The sequence below is a fragment of the Dama dama genome, chromosome 1 (assembly GCF_033118175.1).
Source record: "Dama dama isolate Ldn47 chromosome 1, ASM3311817v1, whole genome shotgun sequence".
Taxonomy (NCBI): domain Eukaryota; kingdom Metazoa; phylum Chordata; class Mammalia; order Artiodactyla; family Cervidae; genus Dama; species Dama dama.
In genome coordinates this window covers 19,070,642-19,085,729 of record NC_083681.1, presented here as the reverse complement: position 1 = coordinate 19,085,729, position 15,088 = coordinate 19,070,642, and the positions used below count along the sequence as shown (strand labels likewise).

Here is a 15,088-nt window from a genome sequence, read left to right as displayed (position 1 = left end):
CGAAACGAACAGAGATTATTCTGTCATTTTTGAGATTGCATCCAAATACTGCATTTCGGACTCTCTTGTTGACTATGATAGCTACTCCATTTCTTTTAAGGGATTCTTGCCCACAGTTGTAGATAGAATGGTCATCTGAGTTCAAGTCACCCATTCCAGTGCATTTTAGTTCGCTGATTCCTAAAATGTCAATGTTCACATCTCCTGTTTGACCACTTCCAATTTGCCTTGATTCATAGACCTAACATTCCAGGTTCCTATCAGTATTGCTCTTTACAGCATCTGACCTTGCTTCTATCTCCAGTCACATCCACAAATGGGTGTTGTTTCTGCTTTGACTCCATCTCTTCATTCTTTCTGGGGTTATTTCTCCACTGATCTCCAGTAGCATTTTGGGCACCTACTGACCTGGGGAGTTCATCTTTCAGTGTTGTATCTTTTTGTCTTTTCATACTGTTCATGGGAGGCACCCCACTCCAGTACTCTTGCCTGGACAGAGGAGCCTGGTAGGTGGCAGTCCATGGGGTCGCTAAGAGTCGGGCACGACTAAGTGACTTCACTTTCACTTTTCACTTTCATGCATTGGAGAAGGAAATGGCAACCTACTCCAGCATTCTTGCCTGAAGAATCCCAGGGACAGAGGAGCCTAGTGGGCTTCCGTCTACGGTGTTGCACAGAGTCGGACACGACTGAAGTGACTTAGCAGCAGCAGCAGCAGCATGGGGTTCTCAAGGCAAGAATACTGAAGTGGTTTGCCATTCCCTTCTCTAGTGGACCACATTTTGTCAGATGGTTTGTTTAGTAAATGAAATCTACCAGCTATTATGTATTACAGAGAAAAGATAATCTCTTCCTCACACTGTATATAAAATTAGGAATTCCAAGAAGGTAAAAGTTCACAGGTAAAAGTGAACAGCAAAGAAAATAATAAAAGAAAATATAGAAGAAGAATCCTAATGAGGGCTGAAATAAAGGATTGCTTTTGAAAAATGAAAAAAGAATAATTTATAAGTGGAAAAAATTTGATAATGCTGACTACTCTAAAGTTAATGATTTTTAGTACAACAAAAGACAGCATATGCAAAGTAACATGAGATTTTCATTCAAAACCTTTTTGAATATTGTGCTGAGTTCTCAAACTTCTCTAGCTCAGACTTTTTAATCTTCGTGGGTGACAAAATGCCTAACCCTCAGAACTTTTGACTCATTTCATTTCTAAGTCTTTTTAATATTCTTTTCAGCCAATCTCTCCCATACCTTTACTTCTAATTTTTTATAAGACCTATGTAATTTTTAACAGTCAGTAACCTCTCTCAAAATACTCTCATTTTCTTGGATATACCATTGAATCTCTCTTCAACCAGTGAGAGCTCTTACTACTTGAATCCTTACATTTACCTGAATTTTCACTTGGGTTCATTTCCTTCCCTATCCAGGCTAAACCCCACAATCTACCACATCAGCCACTTTTCCCACTATTCCTAAACACTTTCGTATTCACATTCTTCTAACATGTCCACTTGACCCTCTAGTCATGGATCTATGCAGCCAACGATTTCTCTGCCTTTACACTTGGGCTTCTTAGCATTGCTTTAGAACATCACTTTGCTGACAAAGGTCCATATAGTCAAAGTTAAGGTTTTTCCAGTAGTCATGTACAGATGTGAGAGTTGGACCATAAAGAAGGCTGAGCACCAAAGAATTGATGTTTTTGAATTGTGCTGGGAAAGACTCTTGAGAGTCTCCTGGACTGCAAGGAGATCAAGCCAGTCAATCCTAAAGGAAATCAACCCTTGAATATTCATTGGAAGGACTGATGGTGAAGCTGAAGTTCCAGTACTTTGGCCACCTGATGCAAAGAGCCGACTCATTGGAGAAGACCCTAATGCTGGGAAAGATTGAAGGCAATAGAAGAGGGTGGCAAAAGATGAGATGATTAGATAACATCACTGACTCAGTGGATATGAATTTGCACAAACTCTGGGAGATGGTGAAGGCCAGGGAAGCCTGATGTGCTGCAGTCCCATGAGGTTGCAAAAAGTCAGACACGACTTAATGACTGAACAGCAACAGCAGAAGTGATGCTATTCAGTAACATGTAAAATTTTCTCACCCTTACCACCACTTAGTGATCATTTTAAGTGTCTACCTGTCTTCTTTCTCTCCCATTTCTCCTTCATACTATTTCATACTTCCACAGGTTTTTCTCACATCTATTCAGTCACTACTATCCTCACTCTAAACCAGTGATTTTGATTTTTATCAATAGTAAAGTCCATTTTTTCACATCACTCCCACTTAATATGTACCTGTTCATCTAAAATTATTCTTCCCTTTTTCCTTCTTTCTTAGAGACATATTTCATTCTTTCTAAGGTTAATGCAGTTTACCTTCTGTCTTCTGTGTATCTTCATCTTTTCTTTTTTGGCTCCTTCCCTCTGTGGCTGTTCAACTATAGATACAAGGATCATTCCCACCATTCCTCTAGGTTTTTTCCACCTGCCAGCCCTTTATCCCCAACCCTGTTTATCTCCCAGTCTTTCTTCATCCATATTATGTCCTTTCTCATATTTCTACTAAAACTGTTTACAGTCACCAATGACCTCCTCATAATGCCATATGCATTGGATGTTTTCCATTCTTACCTTACTTTACTTCCCTCTAACAGTTAATACTGTTGGTAGCTTCTAGAATGAATGCATTCCTCCCTTTCTCGTTTTATGTCACTTAAGATCTACATACTCTACATATCTAAGTCTCACTTCTTCCTCAAAAACCTCCTCTGCTTACCTTTTCCCTCTTGGTTAGTGTCAACATGTATTCCTCATTTATTCTTCATATCTGTGTGAGTGCCCATCTGTAAGACCTTCATCATCTTCTACCTCTAATATTTATAGCCATCTAACTAGAATTCCTATTTCTAATTCATCTTCTGTACTGTTGCCAGAGTGACTTCCTAAAACAAATCTATTCATGCATCATCTCTAGTTAAAACTCTTAAAAGATTCTCTTTTGAATAATCTTTTTTTGAATAATCAAAAACCTCTTGAATAATACACAAAGTCCTTCACAGTATCATCTTTGCTTTCCTTTCCAGCTTCATATCTTGCTGCCCTTCCACGTCAAGTCAGAAGTCCTTGGAAATTAAAATATGGTTATTAAAACTCCAGAGCATGTCCTCTGAGTGACATAAGCTTGCAAACATGACACCTTAAATAGGCAGAATTTTTAAATAGGAATAATACAGTGTTTTCTTTAAGTAACTTTTTGGATCTAAGTAATGCCCTTAACTGCTATATTGATAATTGTAATTTGTAGATTGAAGACTAGATTCATATTTGCCTGAAGTTGAAGCAGGTCATTTGTTACATATTTATGTTTCTTCAGTAAAATGGATGAGTGATCATCTTGTATATCACTTGTATACCAAGCTGTTTTTTTTAAATCCAGTATGTGAAAGTATTTCATTTGTACATTAGCCATAGCTTAAATTTTTCTCATGATGTCAGATTCTGTGATCTTTTCTTTCAGAGAAATGTACTTTCAGGAATGTTTTTCTTTTCTAATTAACTTATTTATAATTCCAGGGAAACAGGTAAATAATTTGGTGGATTCATCAAGTCACTTAGTTGGATGTCATGCACAGCGGTGAGCATAAAAGTAGTTTCTGTCATAAGGAATTTGAATGCTCAAGTTAAAAACAAAGAATTTCTTTATGTGGCTAATAAAAAGAGTTTTCTTTCTTATAGAACTGAAGTTTCTGACAAGATTATGGGCACAGATCTTGGGAAAAAATTGGAAGAAACCACAGTTCCCTTCTCAGTAGAAAGTACAGTTCCAGTTAGCAAGCCATTTGAAAGCCACAGACGTGTGCTCTGTTTTGATAGCACTGCTTCTCCTGTGGCAAATACACAGGGGACAAATCAAAAGTTGGTGTCCCAAAGCAAAGAAAGGAATGACGTTTCATTTTCTAACCTTGACTCACCCATTGTGTCCTCCACCTTAAAACCCCCTTCTAATAGTTCTGTCAAAAGAGAGCGGGAGAAACCTTCTGTGCCTAAAATTTTATCTAAATCAGAAACTGCCATTGGCCGACATGCCACCATAAAAGAAACTCAGTCAGAAAAGAAAGTTTCACCAACAGAAACTATACTTGAATCTTTCCATAAAGCAACAGCTAATAAGGAGAATGAACTGTGCAGTGATGTGGAAAGGCAGAAAAATCCAGAAACTTCAAAACTGTCTAATGGGCAGCAAAATGGGGGTGTAAGGAATGAGAAAACTGTAACTTCACTTCAAGAGCTGACCAGAAAACAAGGCACATCCTCAAACAGTAAAAATATCTTTTCAGTCGGTGCACCTGTGAAGGATTTGAAACAAGAACAAAGCAGGTCTGCCAGTTCTTTGATTAACCCACTCACCAAACATCCCACAGAAATGTTACAAGATCTTCAGTGGCATAGCCCAGTAAATCGGCTCACAGATAGTACTGATTTACCTGTACCCCGAACATCTGTCTCAGGAGCAGGGGAGAAACTTAAAGAAGAACCTACAGATGGTATCAAGGTCCCTTCTAGTAGGCGTTTTGGTGAAGACAGCACACCCAAAGTAATGGTCCCTCCTGTCACGCCAGACTTGCCTGCCTGCAGCCCTGCCAGTGAAACGGGGAGTGAAAACAGTGTGAACATGGCTGCCCATACATTAATGATTCTCTCCAGAGCAGCCATCTCTAGGACTACTTCATCTACTCCTCTAAAAGACAATACCCAGCAATTTAGAGCATCTTCAAGGAGCACCACAAAAAAGCGGAAAATTGAGGAATTAGATGAGCATGAGCGAAACTCCCGCGCTTCTAATAAAAATCTTGCAAATTCGTCAGTGCCAATGAAAAAGAAGAAAATTAAGGCAAGTTTGAAAGTCTTTCATTTCAAAACCACACGTTGTCCTCCTTTCAGTGCTCAGGTTAAAGGTCTCACCATTTTTTGCTGTAGCTACTTAACATTTAATCAGGATAGCTTTGGGTTTTGACTGACAAAATGCATTCTCTAGCAGTATCTTTCAGCCATTGTGGTACTCAGAAGTTAACTAGGTGAAACATTTTCCAAACAATTGCTAAGGCATTTATTTATAAACATCTTCCTTGGGAAAAGGTGTTTTTAGTTTCTGTCATGTTAGGACCCAAGGTTTGGCGGAAAGAGTGACATAACATGAAAAATTGGGAAGCCACTGTTATTTGTAATTATCAAGTGAAAACTGCTGTGCAGCTCCTCCATCTTAGGTTTCTTTCCCATGTCCTGCCATCTCTTCCATAGATTCCTACACATGTTAATATGTTGGAGCAATGTAAAAGTTAAATTTACCTGTCTTTAACCATGCTTACCTGAGGAAAGTAGGGTTATCACTGATAAATTAAAAGTCATCTTTCCTCAACCTGTTTAGCCATTTAGTAAGTGGAATATGAATAGAAAGATTTAAAACGTCATAAAGGAGGTGTGATACCAAGGAAAGAATCCTGGTTTCTAAGCCTGGGCTGAATCCTGCATCTCCTGCATATTGGCTCTCTTACCATTATTAAATAGCCTGTAACATCTCTTGAGTCTTAGCTGCATCATTGACCTGAGGTTACACACATCTTACCCAATGGCTGTGAGACTAAATGTAGTGTTTGTAGAGTGCCTAGAGTATATTAAATATTTGGGACTTGAAAAGTACTTGTTACTCTTAAAATCTTAGTAAAGCTTACTGAGGTTTATGGTTTAGCAATAATGAGTACCATATATAAAAAGCATGTTCTATCTTGTCTCTTTCAACATTCATATACTCTGAATTTGTATAATGTTTTGTGCTCTAAAATAATGTTGAGGTGCCATTGAAGTATAGTTTATTAAACTTGGATTTATAAAAAATTGTGTCTACCTTTCTATATAACTAAAATTCTGATGAACTAAACTGTTTTGACAAAAATTTTGGTAGTGTATTAAGTTCTACATAATCAGAAAGCTAGCTTTTTGACCTTGTTTAAGTTTGATATGTTAACTTACTTCATTTTCTCTTTCTTTTTTCTTTGACAGAAAAAGAAGCTACCTAGTTCATTTCCAGCTGGAATGGATGTGGACAAATTTTTGTTATCATTGCATTATGATGAGTAAATATTCTGAACATATAAGAACAGTAGCTATTTAAAACTACGATTCCTTAAACTGTGAGTGTAGGGAATGAGATACTGACAGAATCTGAGAGCATGACCTGCACTTTCTTCCATTGTATTGAAATTTCACTTTATTTCTAAATCATGCTGTTTTAAAGCAGCTTCCTAATTTGTAAATAGATGTACCTGGTATTGTGGAAAAAACATTTGCAGAAATGTAAGTAAAGCCAATCTGCAAAACTGTATAGCTTTAACAATTGCATCTTGTTAATATTGTGTAAATCTTGTTGAAATAAGAGGTTAAATCAGCCTGATGTTCTTTTATTTTTTGGTTTCTTATGATCTCTAATTTTGAAACTTAATCATCTGGAATAGTTGCTCACTTTGAGTGGGAAAATTACACTTTTCCTTATAAATTGCCTTCAGTAATTGTCCTACAAGACATCTGAAGACAGCCAGTAATTAGTACAGAAGTGATAAGGAATTCAAATGGTAATAAAGTAACCAGAAATTAACAATTTGGGTTTTTTTTCTAGAGTGAATACTTTGCCACTCCTTACAATTGCAGTAAAGATTGTATTCCTAAAATTTTACACTTTGTCTCTTCTGGTTGTTCTGGTCTCTTTGTTTTAAGGAGAGAATATTAATACCATTTGAACACCATTCGAGTGTTCTGATCTTTCATTTATAACTTGTAAGATCTTTTACAAAACTTCAAGCATTTAGACTATTGAGCCATAAAAAGTTTGGTTATGTAGTAGTTGACATTTCTTGGTATGTATATACTTCTCCCCTGAATACTGGGGATTTAAAGAATTGCACTAATTCATGAACTTTTTACATAGTAGTGACCAATGCACATTTAATTTAAATCTTGTGTTCTATGTTAAAGCTTGTATGGAGGATTATCTTCTGTTGTCCTTTTAGAAAGCCATGTCCATCATAAGATGTAAAAAGAGAAATCATAGTTTTCTATTTTAATTTAGTTTCTCCTAAAATGGGCTGTGTTACACTTGGATAGAGGATGTTGTCTCTGTACCCCTTAAAATATTATAGAGTTACTCTCAAAAGGTCCTTAAGGAGAATGAAAGAGGTGCCTTCTGTATGTTAGACTCACACACATTAGCCAAGTTGAAGAATTGGTTTAAACCTTTAAGTGAGTATAGAGATAATTCGTACGTGACCAGTTGTGCCTAGATATTAAAGTATGTTCTGTTAAATGCTTTCTGTTTTGTTTAATATCAGTGTATGCAAGGTTTTTTCTGAAAATGTCTATATTTATAAGTCATTTTCCTCAACCATTTTTTTTTTTTAATACTGGGCCTTTAACATTCTACTTTAACGCAGCAGTTTTCAATGTGGAAATCACATCTTACTTGCCGAACCTTACTGCAGAAATTTGTGTTGTAATAAATTTTTATGATGTGGAAGTGGTCTGTTTCTAAAGAACCAGGGATAGTTAATACAGTTAATGTTTATTTAACTCAGCTTGATACTGTACAGTTAGGTTTGAATAAATATTTTCATTAACTTCAAAAGTTTGAATTCTTTGATATTGGCAGTTATTCTAGTTTAGATACTTTTAATAAATCCCTTTGCAAGTCAGTTCTTGTTTTCGGAAGTTTACATAATGCTGAAGATTATAAATTTTCTTCTCATTCAATTAATTTGTATATGCTAAGTACTAAGAATTCATATACTAGTAAAATAAACTCACTTTCTTCAGGATTCTTTGTTCACTTGGCCAGGATCTACTAGATACAGTACGAAGACAGTCTGTATTCAGAGCTTTCATTTATGTTCAAGAGCAAAACCATAATTACCATTTTACCTTAAAAGTCAAAATGTACTAGACTTAATTGCTGTACCTGGCACTCTATTTTTGCAACTACATGTAAGGATCCACTGTTTCTTTGGACATAACTTGGTGTACTCGGTTGTATGCCAAATCTTAGAAGTCTTGTGATTAAAATATTTGATTGTTTTAGCCCTGTATATTGTTAACAACCATTTAGTAAGTAGGTTGAAATTGTACGTAAGTTAACATCCATCAGCATTCAGCCAAAGGCTAGATGTCATGACTAGTAGGAAGACCAAGGTTAAGCTTTGATCAAAGGAGTAATTTTATAAGCATGTTGCCATATATTCTATGTTCATCATTTTTCAAGCCACCATCTCTCAGTCTCAGACTTAACTTACTGAAATTATGTATCAAATTTTGACTTTAGTATTATGCTTTCTCTTTTAATAGAATTTCCTCTTTTTGTAAATATTGGATAACATTTTTGCATACTTTCTGGTCTTTTTGTCCTAAATTGTTTTTTCCACATAATTGAACTTAAAACCGTAAATATAACTTCCTAGTTTTTTTTTTTTTTTTACTTCAAATAATATCAAGCATTATCCAGTTTTTAGCTCTTATTAAAAAATAACTAACAGTGAACATGTTTGTAAATAAATATTTATGTTTTCGATTATTTCCTTAGGCAGTATTTTAGAGAATGGAATTACCAAGTCAAAAAGTTAGTGTACATCTTTTCAAGGATCTTAATACATTTTGCCAAATTCTTTAGGAAATTTATTTCAGTTTATATTCCTGCCAGGAAATTGTCATTTCTTCCATAGCATATGTGTATCCCTTACCACAGGTAATATTCAACTGTATCATTGGTTTCTATTGACTTCTTATTTCTTGATTTGTTAAAATTAGGATAAGCTCTTCATCTATATGTAATTTGTTTTGATACCTGATATGAAGAGAGAATCAGTACATTTTTCCCTAAATATTTAACACTTGACTCATATAACTGCTTAAAATAAGGTTTCTCTCCTCACACACATGTATAGTGCCTCTTATCCTACATGGATTCCCAGTCTCTTTTTATTCACAATTCTAAAATCCAAAATGTTCTGACAACTAATTTTTCCCCTTAAGTTTAGCATCAAAATTCATTTCAAGGCAAAACCTGACCTGGTTTGACCTGAGGCTACATGAATCTCTATCTCTTTTGATATGAATATTCATATTTTTCTGGAAAAATAGTGATGTGCTTAATTAGTACACTGTTTCAGACTCAGCTGAAGGTGTTTGATACATACATTGTGTTGCTTCTAAAAAATCCTAAATATTCTGAATACTGATATGCGCTAACCAAAGAGTTATAAAATCAAAGGTTTTATACCTATATTATTAATAAATTTATACACATATAAATACAGTATATAGTATATTGTATAGATTATTTTGTGCCATTGATGAAAGCATTATAGCTTTGTGTATATTGTAACTAGTCTGATTTTTTTCAAGAATTCATCACTTATGCTTCCAGCCTAACTTTAGAATCACTTGTATTTTTTCCAAGTTAAAATGATACTTGAATATTCATTTGAAGTACATTAACCCTATGAATTAACTGATACTGAAAGAAGCTAATAGTAATATGGTATATATCCATAATTTTGTAGTTATCCCTATTCTCATAAATTTCTTGTTAAACTGGATATTATGGTGTGTTTTTCTATTTTTAGGGAACTCTGCATTCCAGTATTTTAACTAAGTAAAATTTTTATGGAAACATAAAAGGGAAAAAGTGCATAAAATATTGTTACATAGTTCAGTTAATTTTCTAAAAGTACACAAATTCACACAAATCACCAAGATCAAGACTAGAACATCAGTACCCTAGAAGCCCCCCATATTCCTTCCAGTAACTAACTGCTAACTCCACAGGTGATTATTCTGACCTCTAAAACTTTAGTTTCAGCTCTTCCTAAATTTGCATAAATAGATTTATCAGGATATACTGAGTTTACTGCTTTTGCACAAAATCGAGATCCATTCATGTTGTATCTAATTCGGTTGTCATCATTGTAGTGATTTTTCACTGTATTTATCCACATTGTACTGTACCACTGTCACTGTCTCGTGTATTTGAACATTTGGATTATTTCCAGTTTGGAGCTGTTATGAACAGTACTGCTGTGAATAGCCCTGTACATGTTTTGTGATGAATGTATTACACAGTCTCTTGTGTGTACATACATGTTTAGGAGGGGAGTGTTGGGTCATGGTTGCACGTGTCTAACCTTACTCAGGAGTCTTCAGTCTGCAGAGAGGCTGTACTGAATTATATGACTGTCAGCAGCGTAAGGAGAGCTCCAGTTGTCAGTCACTGTCGATACAAGTTCTTTTTCAGATGGACATCTAAAGTCTGAATATTTTGCCATTTTTTTCTTCTTTTATTCAACCTTTTATATTTTGATAAATTATCCATCTATAATGGATTTCCCATTTGAATATCCACTTAACACACTACCATTTGTTGAGAGGGATTTCCAGGTGGAGCAGTGGTAAAGGATCCACCTACTGATGCAGGAGACGTGGGTTCGATCCCTGGGTCAGGAAGATCCCCTGGAGGAGGAAATGGCAACCCATACCAGTATCCTTGCCTGGGAAATCCCAAGGACAGGGAGACCTGGTGGGATACAGTTCATAGGGTGGCAGAGAGACAGGATTTAGAACAACACAGCATATACAGCACATTTACTGAGAAAGATTATCCTTTCCCAAATATGTTGTACTGTTATGCTATCATAAGCTAGTAAACTGAGTATCTTTGGATTTGCTTCTATACTCCCAATCTCTTTCATTGGTCTGTTTTGTAAAGATACACCTTAAGTACTATAGGAAGTCTATTTTGTGTTTTATTTTCCATTTGGACCCCTTACGGAATGGACTTTTATCGAGCTAATGATGTTGCTGATGCCTTTTCATTTGCTAAAGATACATTGTTTCAATATAATTATTTTCTAATCTCTTCTTTGTTGTTTTTCAGTCACCAAGTTGTGTCCAACTCTTTGCAGCCCCATGGACTGCAGCATGCCAGGCCTCCCTGTCCCTCACCTTCTCCTGAAATTTGTCCAAGTTCATGTCCATTGAATCGGTGATGCCATCCAACTATCTCTTCCTCTGTTGCCCCCTTCTCCTGCCCTCAGTCTTTCCCAGCATCAGGGTCTTTTCCAGTGAGTCAGCTCTTCACATCAGGTGACCTAACTATTGGAGCGTCAGCATCAGCATCCGTCCTTCCAATGAGTATTCAAGGTTGATTTCCTTTTAGATTGACTGATTGGATCTCCTTGCAGTCCAAGGGACTCTCAAAAGTCTTCTCCAACACCACAGTTCAAAAGCATCAATTCTTTGGTGCTCGGCCTTCTTTATGGTCTTGGTCTCACATCCGTACGTGACAACTGGAAAGACTATAGCCTTGACTATATGGACCTTTGTCCGCAAAGTGATGTCCCTGCTTTTTAATATACTGTCTAAGTTTGCCATAGCTTTCCTGCCGAGAAGTGATTTCATGGCTGCAGTCACCATCCGCAGTGACGTCAGAGCCCAAGAGCAGGAGATCTGTCAGTGCCTCCACCTTGTCCCCTTCTATGTCCCATGAAGTCATGGGCTGGATGCCATGACCTTAGTTTTTTGAATGTTGAGTTTTGAGCCAGCTTTTTCACTCTCCTCTTTCTTTTTCACTCTCCTCTTTCATCTTCATCAAGAGGCCCTTTAGTTCCTCTTCCCTTTCTGCCATTAAAGTGGTATCATCTGCATATCTAAGGTTATTGGTATCTCTCCCGGAAATCTTGATCCAGCCCGTAACTCATCCAGCCCAGCATTTCACATGATGTGCTTTGTATAAGTTAAATAAACAGGGTGACAATAAAAAGCCTTGTACGCCTTTCTCAATTCTGAACTAGTCAATTGTTCCATATAAGGTGCTAAATGTTGCTTCTTGACCCACATAGAGGTTTCTCAGGTGACATGTAAGATGGTCTGGTATCCCATCTCTAAAAAATTTCCAGTTTATTACGATCCATAGAATCAAAGCTTTTACCATAGTCAATGAAACAGTGGTACATGTTTTTCTGAAACTCCCTTGCTTTTTTTTTTTTTTTTAATTAGTTGAAAGCTAATTACTTTATAATATTGTAGTGGGTTTTGCCCTACATTGACATGAATCAGCCATGGATTTACATGTGTTCCCCATCCTGAACCCCCCTCCCACCTCCTTCTCCATCCCATCCCTCTGGGTCTTCCCAGTGCACCAGCCTTGCACACTTGTCTCATGATCCAACCTGGACTGGCGATCTGTTTCACACTTGATAATAGACATGTTTTGATGCTATTCTCTCAGTATATATAGTATGATCCAACAGATGTTGGCAATTTGATCTCTGGTTCCTCTGCCTTTTCTAAACCCAGCTTGAACATCTGGAAGTTCTTGGTTCACATACTGCTGAAGCCAGCCAAGCTTGAAGGATTTTGAGCATAACCTTACTAGCATGGGAGATGAGTGCAATCTTAGGAATTGGATTGAAGACCTCTCCATTCCTGTGGCCACTGCTGGGTTTTCCAAATTTGCTGACATATTGAGTGCAGCACCTTAATAGTATCTTTTAGGATTTTTAAACCATTCCACTGGAATTCCATCACCTCGACTAGCTTTATTGGCAGCAGTGCTTCCTAAGGCCCACTTGACTTCATACAGCAGAATGTCTGGTTCTAGGTGAATGACCCACCTGCTTATCTGGGTCATTAAAATCTTTTTTGTTCATTTCTATATATTGCCATCTCTTCCTGATCTCTTCTGTTTCTATTAGGTCTATACCATTTCTCTCCCTTATTGTGTCCATCTTTGGGTGACATTTTCCTTTGGTATTTCCAGTTTTCTTGGAGATCGCTAGTCTTTCCCCTTCTGTTGTTTTCCTCTATTTCCTTGCATTATTCATTGGAGAAGGCCTTCTTGTCTCTTCTTGCTATTCTCTGGAACTCTGCATTTAGTTGGGTGTACCTTTCCCTTTCTCCCTTGCTTTTTGCTTCTCTTCTTCCCTCAGCTATTTGTAAAGCCTCCTCAGACCACCACTTTGCCTTTCTTTTTCTTTCAGATGGTTTTGTTCACACCTTCCTGTACAATGTTATGAACCTCTGTCCATAGTTCTTCAGGCATTCTGTTTACTAGATCTAATCCCTTGAATCTATCTGTCACCTCTACTTAATATTCATAGGGGATTTGATTTAAGTTGTACCTGACTGCCTTAGTGGTTTTCCCCACTTTCTTTAGGTTAAACCTTAATTTTGCTATAAGGAGCTGATGATCTGAGCCACAGTCAGCTGCAGGTCTTGTTTTTGCTGACTGTATAGAGCCTCTCCATCTTTGGCTACAAAGAATGAATGTAATCAATCTGATTTCCGTATTGACTACTTCTGATGTCCATGTATACAGTCATCTCTTGTGTTGCTGGAAGAGGGTGTTTGCTATGACCAGTGTGTTCCCTTGACAAAACTCAGTTAAACTATCTTTGCCCTTCTTCATTTTGGACTCCAAGGCCAAACTTGCCTGTTAACTGCAGGTATCTCTTGACTTCCTACTTTTGTCTTCCAGTCCCCTATGATAATAGGACATCTTTTTTTGGTGTTCTAGGCAGTCTTGTAGGTCTTCATAGAACTGATCGACTTCAGCTTCCTTTCTTTTCAGCTTCAATTTCTTCTTACAACACTGATAGTTATTTCTGTTACAACAATAATGATCAAAGTAGGCTTTCTTGTCTTATTCTTTAATAGGAATGCTGAGTATAATTTTGGCTTTTGTTTGTAGTGTTTTAAGAATTTATATCAGGGGAGTTCCCTAGTAGCCTAGTGGTTATGATTTTGAGCTTTCATTGCCATGGCCTGGTTTCAATCCCTGGTCAGAGAACTGAGATCCTATGAGCCACCAGCCAAGAAAAAAAAAATTAAATCAGGATTATCTGTTCAACCTAGCTGGATGCTCTTCTAATATCAATTATTTTTATTAACTAAAAATTAAGTCCAGAATTTCTTTGTATATTTCTAACCCTAATATTGTATACTTTGCAATCTTAGTGTTTCTTTACACAGAACTAAATTTGATTTGCCCAATTTTTATTTAAATATTTAGTGATGTTGGTTTAAAGCTTATTCCAATAATTTACATGAACTTGAAACTTTCTAGTTTATCTGAATATTGGAATAATAAAGAGTACCTATTTTTAATGTGATACTTAGAGAAGACAATATATGTAAAGCACTTAGGTCACTGGAACATAAGCATTTTAACATCTAGCCGCTACTCTAGCTGATGCTGATTTTTATTTTCTGCAACTTTTTTTTTTAATGGATAGTTGGTTTACCATGTTATGTTAGTTTTGGTGTACAGCAAAATATTCAGTCATATATATATTATATGTGTGTGTGTGTGAATATATATTTTTTTCAGATTCTTTTCCCTTACAGGTTATTACAATATATTGAGTATAGGTCCCTGGGCTATATAGAAGATCCTTGTTTGTTGTCTCTTTTATTAGTAATTGTGTGTATATGTTAATCCTATACTCCTAATTTATCCCTCCCCCACAATCTCCCCTATGGTAACCATAAATTTGTTTTGTATGTCTGTGGGTCTGTTTCTGTTTTGTAGTTCATTACTGTTTCTTTAGATTTCAAATATAAACAATATCATATAATTGTCTTTCTCTTTCTCAGCTTAGTTCTCTTAGTATAATAATTTCTAGGTCCATGCATGTTGCTGAAAACAACATGATTTCATTCTTTTTAATAACTAATGTATATATATATTTATCATATTTTCTTTATCCATCTGTAGAAGGACATTTAGGTTGCTTCCATATTTTGGTGTAACAGTTTATTTAGAATGGAATACAAAATTGAAACTAAATCACCAATAAATCATCTAAGCCTGAAGGCTTTTGCAGACTCAGTTCAGTTTATTTTCCCCCAATTTTGTTTCAATCTGATTGTTGTTGTCAGACTTATGAGTTTCTTACGGAGTTAAATTATATTTTCTAATTTTTGCTTTTGTTCTCTTTAAATTACATGTTATTTTTTTCTAACAAAATCCCCTCTTGACA

At 36.1% G+C, this 15,088-nt stretch overlaps 1 protein-coding gene across 2 annotated transcripts in view; it reads left to right on the top strand.

Moving 5' to 3' along the window:
* The window catches only part of LOC133057571 (protein NPAT), a 56,282-nt gene extending 48,596 nt beyond the window's left edge, over positions 1-7,686 (top strand). For both annotated transcript variants that reach the window (XM_061144218.1, XM_061144226.1), the window contains 3 exons: positions 3,588-3,648; positions 3,750-4,905; positions 6,072-7,686. In XM_061144218.1, the coding sequence (XP_061000201.1) occupies positions 3,588-3,648; positions 3,750-4,905; positions 6,072-6,149 (1,295 nt within the window). In that variant the 3' untranslated portion in view covers positions 6,150-7,686. The remainder of the gene's footprint in view (positions 1-3,587; positions 3,649-3,749; positions 4,906-6,071) is intronic.
* Positions 7,687-15,088: the final 7,402 nt, after the last annotated feature.